Source organism: Leuciscus leuciscus (assembly GCF_965113295.1).
Source record: "Leuciscus leuciscus genome assembly, chromosome: 1".
Lineage (NCBI taxonomy): Eukaryota > Metazoa > Chordata > Actinopteri > Cypriniformes > Leuciscidae > Leuciscus > Leuciscus leuciscus.
The window spans coordinates 30,764,102-30,782,813 of NC_138725.1; the positions used below are offsets into that span (position 1 = coordinate 30,764,102).

At 38.4% G+C, this 18,712-nt stretch overlaps 1 protein-coding gene across 1 annotated transcript; it reads left to right on the top strand.

The window, feature by feature from the left end:
• Positions 1 to 8,290: 8,290 nt before the first annotated feature.
• cdc42ep1b (CDC42 effector protein (Rho GTPase binding) 1b) lies at positions 8,291 to 17,074 on the top strand. Its single transcript, XM_082168082.1, has 2 exons — positions 8,291 to 9,279; positions 16,305 to 17,074. Exons 1-2 carry the CDS (start codon positions 8,829 to 8,831, stop codon positions 16,808 to 16,810), a joined length of 957 nt encoding a protein of 318 aa, XP_082024208.1. The 5' UTR covers positions 8,291 to 8,828; the 3' UTR covers positions 16,811 to 17,074.
• The last annotated feature ends 1,638 nt before the right edge of the window (positions 17,075 to 18,712 follow it).

An 18,712-nucleotide genomic window follows, 5' to 3' on the forward strand; every position in this document is an offset into this window, starting at 1 on the left:
ACAAACTTTTATTTTGGATGTGATTAATCGTGATTAATCATTGCCCAGCAATAATTTAAATGATTATATTTTAGTCACAATGATTTGAAACTTATTTAAAACTGACATTAAAACTTTAAATAAATAACTTAAAAGTAAAAAACTTGAAAGCAATTTAACTATGTAACTGTTTAAAATGTAGGCTACAATGTTTTTCTGTTCTTTTTTCTATTATATAGCTGATATGTTTAGTTAGGCCTACATGTGCTCTTGTTTGTGCAATATGCTTGTTCCTCAATAAAAAAAATAAAAAAAAAATAAAAAAAATTGTAGTACAGACAGTACACTCTAAACAAAAATGGTGCTAAATAGCACTAAAAGTGGTTCATTGGCTTGTAATCATGGGGGAACCACTTTAAGTGCCATATAGCACCTACCTTTGTCAAATGGTGCTATGTAGAACCATAAGAGGTGCCATATAGCACCTTAACCACCCCAAAGAACCGCTAAAGAACCGCTGAAGAACCAAACTGGGCTTAACAGGTTCTTTAATGGTAGTGGTGCTATATAGCACCTTAACCACCGCAAAGAACCCCTGAAGAACCGCTGAAGAACCATTTTTTTTGTGTGTGTATAGTAGAAGTAGCCTACATACATTTGGGAAAAATCTTCATATACTATCATACATCTTAAAATTTTGCATTTAGATAACATTCCCAGATTTAAATTGAGATAACTATAACAACAAGTTGACTAAACTTAACATTTTCAAACACTTACAACGAGTTTTTACAGTAAAAGCAGCCTATTTGTATTTACACTTTTATGTAGATGCCATACTGATTTTACATGGATGAAAAAGAGGTTGTGAGAGATAGACATGCAGTCTTGCTACTATCACGTTATTTTCATAACTTACTGCTTTCAAAAATGATATGTGTTCTGGAAGATTTTCGAAAGCCGTTTCATCAGCTATAAACAATTGGCATGTTGTTAAACATCAGTACAACCACTGCATGAGTCATATCACAGCCCCATTTTCATTCCTGACAAGAATTAAATATGGTCTGTTGTGATGATGATGATGTGTTTCAGATGTCCAGCTCAGAGTTTGACGGTGCTCATCACTGACAGAGTTCATGTTCTGTCTGTTCATCTGTCTTGTGCTCAATCGTCTCTCTGTCCCACCAGCACAACACTGAACACTCCAGCAGAAGCTGCAGATCAAGAGACGTCCAGCGGTTCAGCGAGGGAGGAATGTGGCGGAGGGGCAGCCGAGCATCCAGTCCCATCCAAACACATAATCAGAGCTTTGTCCCGCAGAAGAATGACTCTTTATGACTCCTTTCAGACAGATTTAACTGCTGTTGTGCCATTAATAGACAGTGCAGAACGGGATCTGGCATCATCAGAGCTGTTTAGCATTTCAATGCATGGATGAAAGAAAGGAGCATGTTTTTCAAGTGCTTCTGCTAAAATGTCATAAAAATCATTGTCGCACAGAGTTTAAAGCTAAAAAATGAATGTGATGAGAATCATATATTCTCATATATAGAGTTCATATAGAGATCTCACTTTAATACCGGTCAAAGTATGGAATAATTAAGTTTTTTTCTTCTTTTTTTACAGTTTTCTCTTTATTTTAATCAAATAAATGCAGCTGTGTTTAGCATAATATACTTCTTTATACTTAATTATTCCTAATTTTGGCCTATATAGTACCATATATAAGGATACGGCAGAAATAATAGCCTACAAGTATGCGACTATATTCTGAAAGAAGCCTCTGATTCATATTCACCCCATTGAGGAGTCGTTTCAATATAGTGAGTCATCATTGTTCACTCAGCCTCTTTGAGTAATGTAATGTTTTCTATTATGAGCTTGTACAGTTGCTTGGCAAACTTCAGGTTGAAATAGTTTCACCAACACTGATCACATGATGATTTCCACATGTTCAACCAATCAGAAAGAGTTCGTCAGCGTCAGGTGATCAAGTCTGAACACGAGCAGTGAATATCACTGGAATCTGCATCATACAGCATTCAGACATCATCCTCATACCAGACACACAAACCATGAGAAACTACAGACAGGGAACAATCATGGTACTGTATTATGTCCCAACTATATTACCGCCCAGCGATATAGTAAAAGTTGGATATATAGGCCTATATCCAACTTTTGTAGACCTATTCGCATACATACAGTACAGACACATAAAGCAAATCTCGCTGCGTGATTGCTTATCATCACAAAAATATAAACAAAGTTGAATATATATCATATCCAAAATGATTCACATAGGCCTATTCTCGCGTAAAGCGATGCATATAGCATACAACCTCAACTGCCTGATCATTTTATTTCATCGCAAAATGTGAACTGTATGTTAAAATGTGAAATGTATGTTCAACCTTATCCGCATTTATACACTCACATAAAGTGATAGCCCTATAGCAAATCTGGACTGCATGATTGTTATATTGATGCAAAATGTAAATATATCATGACCCAGACTATAAGGTAGATTAGCATCATGATTTTCAGTAAAGCTACTGTGAGACTATCATTTTACTATCATTCCCATTAATCTTCCCTGAACATTCAAAAACATTGAGGGAACATTCGATCCGAAATAAGTAGTAGGCCTAACATTCAAAAATGTTAGACAAATATCCAACTAAAATGTTTCAGAAAAAACGAACAGACCAGATAACTCTGAACGAAGGTTCTATTACAGTTTTTGTTTACAACTGCTTACACACTAAATCCGTACTTCTGAAACCTGACACTCAAACACCAGAACCACACACACCAAATCTGTAAAACAATACACTAATTCTCAACCTTCGACTCAGTTTTCAATTTCATAAAACACTTTTTGCAAACCACAACACACAATTCTCTATGTAACACACAACAATCTAACAGGAAGTATCTTGATTTCCTTTTTCAAACACAACCTATCAAAATGCCACAGTAATTCATCAGAGCCTCACACACACTCCTCACATGCTTACAGTTAAAAAAAAAAAAAAAAAAAGTTTGGTTTTCAATCTTGCTTTCGTGTCTACTGTGAATTTTTCAACATCTGTCTATCAATTACTTTCAATCTCAGAAATGTACATAGGAGCTCATGAAAGGAGAGCTTTAGGTTTTGAATAACTGTGTGTAGATGATATATCCACAAACATAATATTATGGCAAAGGTGTTTGCAACGTAAGACAAATGTTTGCTTTTTGTGATGTTTTGAATGCAGTGCTTCATTTTTCAAGAGAAAGTTTTGGACAGAAAAAAAGAGGCAAAAAAAAATTGTAACGTTACTGGAAGAACGTTTGTTCATAACTTTGAGAAAACCTTGACAGAACGTTAGCCGAAGTTATGAAACGTTTCCTGTTAGCTGGGTTCATGAAAAGCTGATATCTGTGCAGGAATGTGTGCAGCTTTACAGTGAACACACTTGTACAGTAAGTGTTTGCTGTGTGTGGACTCTCTTCTGTGAACTGTTGGGAAAACGAAACCAGGGAGACGGCGTTCGGGAAGCTGTGGAATCCTGCTCTTAAACACAGCTCATTTGCATTGAAATCTGCTCAGACTGTGAACTTCCTTCAGCAGTGATTGATTCCTCGCGCTTCTGTCCCGAGCTGCTTTCCCGAGCGCTCCGGTTGTCCCGACACCAAATGATTCCTAAAACGGTTTCCTGAAGACACTGAAGAACATTTATCAATTGTCTGCTTTGATTGGACACACTTTTAAATAATCATAAACCTAATATCAACCACTTTAACTTGAAACCCACATCAGATGTTGGAATATCAACTAAATGTCATACTATCATGATATTATTATTCATATATCTCATTTAGCAGACACTTATCCAAAGTGACCTCATCCAAATGAGGAGTATGAGAGTAGCCTATCTGTTTGTTTCCCATGAGAAAGATAGAGACAGTGAAAAGTAAAAAACCCAAACCACATCATCAAACTCTGTCTGTCAGTGTGACGTCATGTTCACAGATGAGTGAATGCGGGAAACCTGAAACCTGTGCAGACGAATGAAACACCTCAAATACACTCATACTGTGTAATAATAATAAACATTGAAAGCATAAATCAGATGTGGGGAAATGGAAACCGATGTGATTTATCAGCAGTCAGTTCAAAACTGTATTTATTTGGCAGATTTCATCCATATGTGACTTCAGAATTTATATTTTATCAGTCTTGCCTGGGAACGTGGGATCATGAAAACCATCAGCCCACACCAGAAGACACCAGCAAAACCATTTCTAAGCATAACCGGGACCGTGACGGATCCTCATGTGACGTCTGGAGAGTCTGAGGCTTCATGAACCCCGCAGACGTTAGTAAAGGTTGCATGGATGCTGTGAGAAGGTTGTAAAGCGTTGTGGGAAGCCAGTGTGGGCAGCGTGAGCGCTTGGCTTGAGGTTCAGGGTGTGTCTGTCTGTGGTCACCGACAAGAGAAGAGAAACAGGAGGAGGAGAGAGAGAGAGAGAGAGTCACGGCCAGCAGAGCCATGCATGCAAACAGTTACTTATGGAACATGAAAAGTTACATATAGTTTCTGATATTTTGATTTGTTTCATATTGTCTGCCTTTTCAATATGAATTTATTTCATATTTAGAAGAATTTTGTTTAATTTTAAGGCATATTTAGATGGGGTTTTTTCACATTCATTTTCATGTTGCATGAAAAATATTTTATGTCCTCATTTATTTGTGCATTGTATTTATTTTTGCAGCATTCTATGACATGTTTAATGATTTCATTATATATATCTTTTTTATAGATTTTTTATTATGTATAATATATTAATATATGTTAATATTAAATACATCATATTACATACTTTAAATATTAAATACATTACTTCCTCTCAATCATAAATTAATATATGTGACATAAATGTGTGTGAGAGTGAGAGGAAGTAATGCAGACGAGAAGGTGAAAGTGTAATTTTGTCCTCGCTGTGGGAGCGTCTGTCCGGCGTCCAAATCCAAAAAACATTTTCTCTTCATATGAATACATTTCTTCAGCCGGAGACTGTTTTTCTTGGAGATGAATGGAATGAGAACGAGAATCAGAGGGAAAAGAGGAAAAAGAAGCAGCAGAATAATATAAAATCTTATTCTGCTTCTTGTTTTTCCTCTTTTCTGGGAGGAAACATGTTGTAGAGCGAGTGAGAAGGTATCTAACCCTTGTTATTGACATAAATAGCCTAAATAAATATAAGCTGTGGGTTGCGCTTTATTTTTTTTATTTTATTTTTTTGTTGTTGTTAAAGAAAAATGACAGTTAATGTAATGTAGCCTTTATATATTTCCTGTATAACATTTAGAATAAAAATAACAAAACTAAAATCTGTTTGTCAAAAGTGAACATGCTGCTGCAGGCGCGTGTCCGTCCCACTGCACATGCGCGTCCTCCTCGGCTCGCGGCCAGTCGCGGGTGCGCGCTGAGCGATCTCTGGAGATTATTCATCAACGCTCTGAAACTTTGGCATTATTCTGTGTTTTTGGTAAGTTTAATGTTTATTACGTCAAAATGAAAATGAACTGCTCGCGTGAATGACGTTTTAAAGGTTTTAAAGGTGAATATGCATGTTTGGTTATTTTATTCGCTCATGACGTTTTATTATTGTAACAAACGAACTGTTATTTGTCACGATACCGAGACTGAAGGACAGCAGTGATTCATGGTTCAGTCATATTGTGTTTGTGAACTGTTTTTTCCTACAACAGACAGACAGTAGTTTACGAATATGTCATAAATGTCATCACAAAATAATTGTTCACCTTACAGTAATGAGAATGAGATTATTTAGCATTACAGTAATGAGATTTTGGGTGTAAATGAACTTTTATTGTTATTAAAATAATGTCAGAATACACATATCGCACTAGTTAATAATGGACTTCATTTTCAGTATGCCAAATATAATTTTGTATTTCTTTCTATTGATTTTGGGGTGAAAACAGTTGAATTGAATTGTCATCTGTCAAACATCATTATATGAGCATGCAGTGAGGATTTGTTACATTCAGATCAAGACAAAAATAGTAGAAAACAGCTATGCTCACTTCACCAAAAAAATTGAGATCATCACAAAAAGCGTAATGCATAAAGATGAATGCATGGCCTGTGAAAAATGCATGTTTGAAAGAAACGGACAAACACACACAGATTGTTTCCATTAGTTCCCACTCATTTCCTCAGTCTGTCTGATGGGCTGAAAGTGTGTGTGGGTGTGTGTGTGTGTTTGTTTGTGTTGAGGGAGACTCACACAGGTGTAATTAAACACAACAACAGTCTGGATGGATGGAGACACATGCGTGTGCGTGTGTGTGTGTGTGTGTGTGTGTGTGTGTGTGTGTGTGTGTGTGTGTGTGTGTGTGTGTGTGTGTGTGTGTGTGTGTGTGTGTGTGTGTGTGTGTGTGTGTGTGTGTGTGTGTGTGTGTGTGTGTGTGTTAAAGCATGTAAACAAGCATGTCTGTGAGGACAAAATCGAGCCAGATGCTGCTGTTTCTCTACACTAACTGTGTAAATTAAAAGGGCGAGAGGAAATAACTTGCTGACAACAAAGTTTGGGGCTCATTAGAGTCACTTTATGCTTTAACTCTAGTGTCACAGGAGTGCTTTTCCATTTAAAATGACTTTTATTTGAAGTGTTTGTCATTTTCAGTGAGTTTAATATAAAATACTGATCAATCCTCACTTCATCCAGTGATTTTATTTGACAATGAGCCTAAAAAATGGAAAATAATGAAGATAAAAACCAACTATTTATGAAGACAATCAAGTTCTGCATTAAGTAATTATATAGCCTATCATTTGAGAATCATTGTGACCCATATTTTCATGATGATTAAGCATTTCTCTCTACATGTTTACTATGTTTATTACATTTTTTGTCTTAGTATTGTTTTATGGAAGTGCTGCATAAATGACGATCATCATTGCTGTACAGAATAAAGATGCTTGTTTAACAGAAGACACAATATCACTCTAGTCGTCTGTTTTTTGACTCTCTCTTTCTCTTTTTCTTTCTCTTTCTCAGGACTCGTGTCACGGTGTGAAAAGAAAATACTGACTGACGGGCGGCTAAATGGATTGAGACGGTCCGGCGAGAGAAAGAATAAGAGAAGTGACAGAGAGAGAGAGAGTGAGGACCAATAATCCCGCTAATCCAGGCCAATCCCAGCCGCTCAAACTCCTCTGGAGCCACAGACAAAACACAGCGGATCACACGCACGCCTGATGCGCTTTAGACCGGGTGTTTTGGGGGATTCGGGGACGCCGAAAGGCCTGCGGTGGGATTCATAAACACTAAAACATCGGATCAGGGCGACAGTGGAAGACAGGTGTGCCGGGACTGAAGGAAATCACGGTGCTGGAAGTCACAAATCTAACGGAAAGCCAAATCTTTGGAGAAACAGAGATCAGTGCATGTGTGGATGTTCAAAAAGAGATATAAGAGGTGATGAAGGAGAAAAACTGATGTTTGGAAGAAGTTGTGAAATCTGAAGGTGTCTCTAAAGGCTGTTTGGTGGTTTTTTGAAGACATTTTTGAAGACATTTTGTGCAAGAAAGGTCTTTTTTTTCCATTGTCAGAGAGAGTGCAGGGTTTTGTGCTCACTGGAAGGTGTTTAAACTCTTCGTAAATCCTATTAGGCTTCTTTACCAGGTTATTTTTAAACTCCTGGTCGGGATGGGCAGCGGCTCACGGACTGATGGCGCTCATTCTGTTCAGGATGAACGCGTGTCTCTATATGAACACTTATAAACACTAATGAATTTGGAGTTCGTATTTATTAGCAGATGTGATGTCATTTAGATGGCACTCGTATCAGAGCAGCTGAGAGTTTGTCAAAACTGACATTTTTGCAGAATATTATAATCAAACAGAGTTGTTGTGTTTTTGTTGCACATCTAGAAGTTTCAATCTGAAAAAACACCTCAATTAACCTAAACTGCTGTTTTGTTTAATTCATGCATGTATGTTTACATTTAAGCTTATAGCATTTGGACATTTATTTTAGCTTTTTTTTTTTTTTTTTGACAATTTTATTCTTCTTCTGGACCTCATTCATAATTATTTCACATTAATTTAGTGTTTATTAATCTGGATTTATTCAGGTATTTGATTGATTCCTTCAACTATCACTAGAGATTTTTTTTTTGTATTTTTCTGAATAATTTTTTTTTATATTTACTTTTATATAAATTTTAATTTAGCATTGTTTCAGTTGCATTTATCTGGATATTAGATCTTCATAGAACTAGAATTAGGCATTTTTTGTAGTATTTTTCGGAATTTTTTTTTTAAGGATTAGTCAACATTAATTTAGCATTTATTGAGCTTCATTTATCTGAGTATTTTATTGCTTCATAAAACCAGTGTTAAGCTTTCTTTTTTTTTCTTTTTTTTTTTTTTTTACATGCTTTACCACCATTTTTATCTCTCTTGATCTGTTTTAAGGATTATTCAACATTAATTTACCATTTATTGATCTTCGTTTATCTGGGTATTTTATAGCTTCATAAAACGATCTCTCTCTCCGGATCTGTTTTGGGGATTATTTGACATTAGTTTAGCCTCTATAATGCTTCATTTATCTGTAAATGTTTGATTGGCCATTTTTTTAGACACCTTCCATCTTTCCACCACTTTTTGGGGAATTAATTTACTACTTATGCTGCATTTACAGTACGTCAAACGTCTGTTAATATTTGAGGAGCACATCATCATCAACAGCTTGCTATATTTTTTGACAGACATTTTGGATCTTCTTTAAGGATCATATAAATCCCATATTTCTCGTCATGAGTCTGGGAAAGCTGCCGGCTATCAAAGGCCTGGTGTCCACGTCTCACGCTAAACGCCGGTTTAAGAGCGACCTGTCGGTGGACATGATCAGCCCGCCGCTCGGTGACTTCCGCCACACGATGCACGTGGGCCGCGGCGGAGACGTCTTCGGTGACACTTCCTTCCTGAGCAACTACGGCGGATCGGCTAACAGTGATAGTTACCCGGATTCGCCCTCTGGCTCCAGAACGACACGGTTTTTGTCGCGAACTCTACAGCACGTACGGAAACCCCCCATGCCCCGGCTGAGAGGAGGATCACGTGACTTCTCTTCCCCCCCGCCGTCCATCTCACCCATCATTAAAAACGCCATCTCGCTGCCTCAGCTGAACATGACCAACGATGGCCTGATGAGGGCGCTGTTGCCCTCCTCCACCAGCTCGCCGGACGAGCCGCTCTGCTCATACGGTACGAACACCAAACATGTCAAACACCACTGTAGTTTTGTCTTGTGATGCGTCCGAATCATAGACTCTAAAAAAAAATATGGATGTAGTGTGTGTGATGTCACCCGTACTGTTTTTTGAAGAGCATTTTTGAAGCCTATAGTGGGCAGAGCCGGCCGTCGCCATCTTGGCATCCTTGATAACCGAAAATGGGCAAAGAGGCGGATTAGCTGAGGTGACATGACGCTAACAGACAGCAGACAAACGGCTTGTAGTGACATCAGCAGCAATCCACCTGTCAGTCAAGTGGCCACGCCCTTAATTATGCAGAACTTTAAGGCTTAATATAATTTAAACGGATGAGTTATAAAAAATATTCACCCCCCTCACAGTTGTCATGAAGGGCAAAATTAGCTCTATAGACCAAAACCACTTTTTGCACCAGGCTGTAAACTAATTTTTTTCTGCTGTAAAGTTGGGCATTTTAACATGGGGGTCTATGGGATTGACTCTCTTCTGCAGCCTGTCTCTAGTGGCCAGTCGATGAATTGCAGTTTAAGTCACACTTCCGTGTTTGGTTTCAAGAGAGAGGCAGGCAGGTTGCCGCTTGGTCCGAGTATGCCTTCTTCCCTATAGGCTATATAGTATACAAAAACCAATATGTGAAATAAGTGTCCAAATTCATAGTATTCATAAAAAAGTAGACGAAAAGTACCAGTACTAAAGTGTCTTAGTGTTGTTTCAACCCACATTTGGGTCAAATATGAACAAACCCAACCATTGGGTTACATTTTTAACCCAATGGTTGGGTTTCTCCCTATTTGACCCAAATTTGGGTTGGAAAAACCCAGCATTTTTTGTGAACTTTCACCAAGATTCTGAAAATTCACATCTGATGGTCACTATCCCATGAGGCCACTGGGCAAGAATGGCAGTGGCTGCGTCTGAATACTGACTTGTTGCCTCACTGTCTTATCAGGCAATGACTTTGCAGGCAGTGCTTGCCCATAAAGGTTTCTCGCGAAACTGTGAAACGGTTAAATGATCTACAGCAAAGTAAAGAGAGCTTTAGTGATAACTAAGCAAATATTTAATTAGCCTTCTACTTAGAAATTAGTATTTCTACTTAGAAATTACATCAAAAGTGGAAAAACATACATTTACACACAAACTGACCACCAACTGACCGCAAATTTGAGCTATTCAACTACTTGTTTATCTCAATTGTCAGGGAATGGAACAGACAGGATTGTGGGATATAAAAGGCAACAAAGGATATGCTGTCTTCAAAAATCAATCGGATGAAGGTATCTCAGTGTGTGACACGATCATTGGATTCAGACGTGACTTGTCCTACAATATTATGGCAGATGTTCATCCAGTTCACATTTATACTATATAGAACATACTTTTTTTTGTTCCTTGTCAATAGCTACTCAGACAGTATGTGATTCCGGGCAAAGCTATAGACCATTTGGGTGTTTGCAAACATCGACAACGTGTTTTGTAGGCAGAGCCAACATGGTGGCAAAAAAATGACTGTGGAAGTGGAAGCCAATAAAAGAAAACTGCGTCACAGTTTTAGTGGAAATGAACAAAAACTGCATTTATAACTGCATTAAATCCTGCACAGCAAAATCACCAGTGTTAAATTAACAATGCTTAGCCTTAGTGTTTATATAATCGACACTCAGAGTGTTATAAGTAACACTGAAGCAGTGTTAAAGTTAATGAGATAATTAAGTGATACATTGAGTGATGATTGAGCATTATTGAAGACATCTGATGTTAACAAGCAGAATCACTGAAGGAGAAAATCACTAATTTTAAGTCATCATTATGGAGATTAGTGTCTGCTTTAGTTGGGCTCTTGAACCTTACATTTTTAACATTAGATTTAGTTTGGCTGCTGTAATGCAGTTATAACAGTCAGATGAACAAAGAGAAAATGTGATCTGGTGGTGTTGGTTGTGTTTTAACATAAAAATTTTTGACCTGAATCACTGAACTCATTTAGGGCCCGTCCACACGGAGACGCGTTTCGCTGTATACGTATAAATGTGTTATCGTATTGGCGTTTCGTCCACACGGATCCGGCGTTTTCGGAGACTGAAACCGCTATTTTTTGAAACCGGGTCCCAAGGTGGATAAATCTGAAAACGCTGCCTTTGCGTTTTCGTGTGTACGGCCAATCCGTACATTTTGTGAAACGATGAATTCATCACACCAAGTGTCAGCTAGTCAGACACCGTTAAGTCACAGCAACTGCATTTATGGTTTTTCATATTGTTCAACAAAGTTCTTGATTAAAAAAGAAAAAAGAAAAAGAAGCTACTGTGCCTAATATTATTGTTGTATACAGCCATAGTATACAGCGCGCAAGGTTTATGCGCATGATTTAAGTCTTCTTCTCCGTTTTTAGTGTATGTCTGTGGCAGAATTACAGCGCCACATACTGGTCTGGCATGTATACTACATCGTTTTGAGTCGGTTTCAGTGGTTTCGTGTGTACGTACGCAGATATTTCTTGAGACGACGCCGTGTTTACGGAAATTAAAAAAAAAAAAAAAAAAAAAAAATTGGATAGGGAAAGCTCTGGCTTCGTGTGGATGTGGCCTTAGAGCCTAATCTCTGAGTTAGATTTACTTTATTGATTAGAGCAGCGCTGGCCTTGTACAATATAATAATTTGAGCATTTTCAATGTAATCCAAAGGATTTCTTAAATTAGCAGAGTTAATTTAACACTGGGGATTTTTACTGTGTGTACAATCTTGAAAGTGAGGTCAATCTTCTGCACTGCATGTCTACAGTTAAGCTATTTTTTAACATGACATGGTATCTTAAAAGATGCAAGTTGAAAACATGAGATGCTGAAAAAACAGCAATACGATCTGTAATGACCAAAGACAGGGACAGAGTGAATGACCTTTACCGGGAATGATTGTAGTTTGAGTACACACACCTGCTCACACACACACACACACACACACACACACACACACACACACACACACACACACACACACACACACACACACACACACACACGCATGCACGCACACACACACACACACACACACCTGCGTGATGAAGCAGAAACTCACACAATTGAGGGTGGGACTGAAGAAAAGTGCAGTGCTGTTTTCAGTGGAGTGTGTTTCATGTCTCAGGAATTCTGGAATTTCCCTCATTCTGGGAAATCCAAATCCTCAAAGACTGACATAAAGTCAACTAAATATAACACACACACAACACAAAGATCTCATGCTGCCACCCTCTGGAAATATTACACATTGCGACAATATTGCAAGAGTTGTTACTTACATTTATTGTGATGTAATTAAACGAGTGTCATCGATCATGTGACTCATTGTACAGCTGGTCAAATTTTCATTAGGTTTTGTTAATTTAGCTCCAGTGCTGCTGTCATTAAAATAGACACTAAACAAATATGCAGACATTATTTTTACATTTATGCATTTGGCAGGCACTTTTATCCTAAGTGACTTAAACTGCATTCAAGATGTAGATTTAAAGATGCAGTCCGTAACTTTTTTGGGGTTAGAAATTATCCAAAATAAATGTTTGAGCAAGTACATAACCAGCCAGTGTTCAAAACTATCTGCTTGCGTTAGCTCGATTCAAAACGGTAAGCTTGTAATCATGTTTTTAATTCCAGTGGTACTGGTGGATTTCCGCGGGCAATTCGAGCATGTCTTTGCGTCATACGTCTCATCTGTACTAGGGGTGGCACGGTACATGAAAAAACATCCGAACCGTTCGGTTCGCTTGTCTCGGTTCGGTGCGTGTGTGCGTCGCGCGGTTCGCACGGTTCGACGCATGCGCAATGTAGCCTTGTGCCCGTGCTACTGCTAATACAATGCTAAATCATAAATCAGACAAATGTAGAATAACATTACAATGTCCAGCAATCGATTTAAATAGTACACTGGGTTTACTTAGACATTTAATGAGATCAACTCCACTAGGCTATATGTTGTTTTTTTCACGTGAATAAATAGGCTACATAGATCGACTGTTCCACGTACCGGTATGTACTTTAATGGTCCAGTGGCAGAACTTGCCAAGCGTGTCAAAGGTTCTGAGTTCTAATCTGCACTCGTATATATTTTTCTTTTTCATCAAAACCGATTATGTTTATCAGCGGTTGTATATCAAGCAGGGACAGATTTGTAGGAATTTTGTTTTGTGATTTCATCGGAACGAATAGAGTAGCCTAGAGTCTCCTCAACGGACTGAAGCGCGCGTCTGAGTGAAGAATGTGCGGCCGGTGCGGTGTGTGCGCGAGCCACGAGAACACTGTATCAGCGCCACTGATCGCAACGGCAACGAGCACTTTGATCACTTGATAAAAAAAAACACATTTCAGCGCTAGATTGCTTCTTATTTAACAAACGAACGAAACGAATACTTTGCTAGTTAACTGGAAATGTTTTATTTATTTGTATTGGTACATCCGTGCTGGGACATAATATCAACCCTGGCAAAAAGTGGTGACAAATAACTGTCCGACACAGCCCACGGGAAATGAGAAGCTGCGTTTTGCAAACACACCCCATTTATGAAATAAATTAATTAATAATTAGATAATTCAGCTATATATCATATGCTGAAGTAATTTTTTGGAGTGTTAAAGATTAAAAGAAAAAACAACAACAAGAACCGTACAGAACCGAAAACCGTGACCCTAAAACCGTGATACGAACCGAACCGTGGGTTTTGTGAACCGTGCCACCCCTAATCTGTACACATAAAGAAGGAGTCTCGGCTAGTAGGCTATATTAAGTGTGAGGATGTTGGAGGTGGAGATTTCTAGCCTTTTCTCACAGCACTTGATATAATTAAACTTATCAATTTGATGGCGGATCCAGAAAGGTTCAAACAACAATCACAAGTGACAACTGGAGATTCACCCGTTATAAAATGCAAAAGACTTCGGACTTCGGAGTGGCTAGAAAAAAAAAGAGACTGCAACCGAGCCCATGCGAAAACAAGGATAAATACCGGAAGGTCTTTTGAAAGGTGCCGTGAACTCCGTGTTTTGAAGGGGTTCAAAACGGACGCAGAGACGGCTTTTTTTTCTGCTGGAAAAAAGCAGATTTCATTTATTTGTTGGTAGGCTATGACAATTAGAAATTAGACTGCACAGAAATGTAAACTGAACTACAGGTAGCCCTAATACACATTAAATGTAGTCACGCAATGTTGATGTTGTTAACCTTAACAATTTGAGAACAAAGTATAATTTGCACGGTTTGACATGATATAATAAGCGATTGTTAGATTTAATCAGCGTGATTTACTGCAATGCTTTTTTCCCCTTAGTTGGTCAGAACAAAAGTGGACGTTAATTACTTGTTCAGACGACATTTTCCGGTGAAAATTCTTATGTTGGTCATACTTCAAAAAGTAGAATCTGTGATTGCGAATGACAGTATTCTCACCGGTACGCACATTCTCCTCAAAACATTGGATTAATCCGCGCTGTGCCATGCCGAGGCACAACCCACGTAAAGTTGATAATTCCGTGAATAACTGCAATTGCAGATTTCGAACAGAGATGGCGACAAAGAGGAAAAATGATGGACTGCAGCTTTAAATTTATGTTAATTCTCAAATTTATGTTTGTTTTTTCAATACAACTTTTCACCCAAGCTTTTATGTTAAGAATATAATGAATGAATGAAAATTTTTTTTTTTTTTTTTTAAATGTACTACTAGTTATAGAGAATGAGAATTTGGGGTTTAAATGAGGCATTATATTATTATGACAAATAAACACAATGCAAAACAATCTGTCCTAAAATACGCTTCTTTGAGGCAAAATGTCCTTGAGGCAAAATATGGAGGGTGAACTATGTATGGAAGTCATAAGAGGCTATGTAATATGTTTGTCCACCTTTTTTGTTACGATCTCCACATAACAAAAGCTGTTGTCTCACATGATGAAATTTTCTTGATAACAAGAAAAATAATAATGCATGGCTTCTTAGAACTTCCTTAATATGAGCTGAATGCTGTTCACAACCCATTTGAGGAAAAAAATATAGGACAGGGCTTGATTTTTTTTGATTTCCACAAGGAATTGATTGGATGGAGAAAGTCTCTATGAAGCTGTTTGTAAAATAAGAGGGACTGATGATGTCAAAAAAGTTGCACAAAAACATGTACAATGCACATATTCTGATGTGATAAATCATTCACAATAAAACGTGAATTAAAGGGGTGCTTGATTATGATTTCCCTTTTCTAACTTTAGTTAGTGTGTAATGTTGCTGTTTGAGCATAAACAACATTTGCAAAGTTACAATGCTCAAAGTTCAAAGCAAAGGGAGATGTTTTATTTTAAAGAAATTGCTTTTTAAGGACTACAACAAATGGCTGGTAGAGACTACATGACATTCCTCCCGGGTTAATGACATCACCAACCCTAAAATGTACATAAACCCCGCCCCCCCAGAACTTGATTTATAGATTATCATGACAGAATATGCTAATAAATGACTACTAGACAACTACACATAAGCTACTTAAATTCATCAACTAACCATTCAGAAATGTTGTTTACATGTTGGCACTTCTTCTTGAGTCTCTCCATATTTCTGACTCTGGTTTGAACATAAAAGGCTAAAAGGTTTTCAAATGTTCAGTGCATGTCTGTGTGAGGTAATCAAAGCTGCTAAGAAAGATATATTGGAGTTCAGCCCTCTGTGCCGGGAGCAGCAGCTCATTTGCATTTAAAGAGACAGACACAAAAACGGTGTGTTTTTACTGAACCCTCAAAAAGTGACTATTGTAACATGCTATATAAAAATATATGTGGGGTATTTTGAGCTAAAACTTCACATACACACTCTGGGAAATCAAATACTTATTTTACATCTTGTATAAAAGGGCATTATACCACCCCTTTAAGAAAGTAAATAGTCAATACTTGATTATGTTAGTGCATCTCTGCATCCTGTCATGCTTAACTAATGTGAAAGATGTGCTGAAACATGTTTCTCTTCTCTCCTCTCCTGAAGGTCTTCGTTCTGGTTTCGTCACACTGCCTCGTTTATCACGACTGGACCAAAGCTTTGCAGAAACGTCTGAACTTCTCAGTGAAGACAGTCGCCGGAGTTCCCTACCGGAGAACAGTGACGTCTCAATGACACGATCTGATTCGCTCTCGTCCTTCACTGTGGACCTCGGCCCCTCCCTCATGAGCGAGGTTCTGGAGTTGATTGACAGCTCTTGCTGCCTCATTATGAGCCGTCAGGAGGAAGAGGAGGAGCCGAGCTCTGTGTTTGAGATCGATCTTAATGGGCCGAAGACTGAAGCTTTAATCAGGCGTCCGATCACAGCAAACGACGGGATTGAGCCCATGAAATTCCAGCAGGCTGCTAGCATGCTAACACGTCACTTTGGAGGAGGAAGATCTGAAGAGGAGCGAGCTTCATCTCGCGAGCTTCATCAGAGAGCTTCATCTTTTAGACACACAAGGACGCCGTACAGCTTCACTGAGGCGGATGAAGAAATCAAAGTATGAACATCAGATAATGCACAGTTAAGATAAAAAAAAAAAAAAAAACATTTTGATTTCCAAGACAATTTAGTTTTTTTAATAGGATCTCTATTTTTAAGTCCACACAAGTTTTAAAATTGAGAAATAAGAATCCATTCTAACATTTTAAAGGACCTGAAAGAGACCTGCTATACAGTATTTCTGTAAAGACGAGCATCATTCAGATGAACCAACATTCAGCTGTAAATGTCTTTATTTGTCATGCAATTAAACTTGGAATCAAGTGTATTTAATCTCTCCTTAGATATTTTCACAAGTACATTCTTCACTTTAAGCAGGTGAGTAAACATGTTGTAGGGAAGAAACTTTTCTAAAGGGCATCTTACATTTAAATGACCATATTTGATTTCAGTAGTTAGTCTTAGGATAATGATAAAGAAATAATTAATATAGAAGTGGCATTTGTGAATGAATCTTATAAGTGTGTGTGAATGACTCACTTGAGTCAACTCAATGACTCGCTAATAACATAAAATACATTCATTTAACCCCACATACCATTGAAAGCCTACAGAAACAAGTCATTTACAGTTATTGTCGGCATTGCAGTATTTCCACAACATATATAGTACTAAGATAAATAGTACAGAAAATGAATGGGGTAAAAAAAAAATCAGTGGGAAAAATGAATGGGATATTCTGGTATATTTAGTTAATTCTGGCATTACCTTAAATGAGTCCACCCCCCAAAGATTACTGTTGTAAAAATGAGCCTCATCTAAAAGGAATAGGGGGAGGTGTTGCTTTAATTTATGGCAAAATCTTCAGTATTACTCAGAGGGCTAGTTTTAAATATGATTATTTTGAAGTGATGGTGCTTTTTGTAAAGTTATAGCATAAGTGAAAATCCCGCTTGACATTTGTGCTAGCTACTGTATACAGGCCACCATAAAGACTTTATCAAAGAATCTCCAAAGAGGGCCAAACACTTGCCATATCAATTATTCGGCTTAGAAAAATAACTCTTTAATTGAGAAGAGGCCAAGCTATACCTTAGCGATACCTTTTTAAGAAACATCCCCTTATTCCCCTTTCTATAGGGAGTTGAGGATGCTATAATCTTGAAGTGACCTGCAAAGCTCAACCTGTGACTTAATCGGAGGCCTTAAATATAAAAGAGGCCTGCCATACTCTTACAGCCTCAAAGGGTGCACTCACTACCAAGCCCGGCGCCAGGCCTTCAGACGGGTTCAAAATGATGCAGCGCACTCATCATTGGCCCAGCCTCAGGCCTGATGTTTTGAGTGCCTGTGGAGGAAAAAGGGCACAGGTGGGAGAGAAAAGGAAGAGGAGAGGGTAGATGTACAGATCATCAGAGAGAAGGAAAATTCCTCTTCCTCTGCTCGTGCCTTTTCCGTGACCTATTCCTCTGAGAAGGAGGAGGGGCCCGGTATACATGATCTAAATGCAGCCGAGCGCACCCTTGCCACTCTGAACTTTCCCACCACTGCCTCTACGAAGGTGCCAAAAAGTTCAGATGGCAAAACCGGGGCATCGAGGAGAAAGCCCTTTGCGTTCTCCCCGATGTCCGCCAGGTTCACACACAGGTGCCACTCTGTTGCCACCATCAAGGTCTGCTTGGTGGCTGCGGAGAGCCAGATCTATGGTGCGATGCAGCTCGGATACCGCATCAGGGGAAAGACCCTGACTCTAATCCAACTCCTTCAGCAGATCGGCTTGGTAAGCTTGAAGCACTGGTATTCAGTGAAGCACCGGCCTGACTTGCTGCAGTGTATGCAGCAAGTCAGAAAAGAGGAAAAGAGGATGACTTGTTATCTAGGCCTTATCTAACAAGTATGTATACTTCCTGGTCGTATGGTGTCATAGGCTTTCACTGGCCAAAACAATTGCCGTGATTTGACGGTA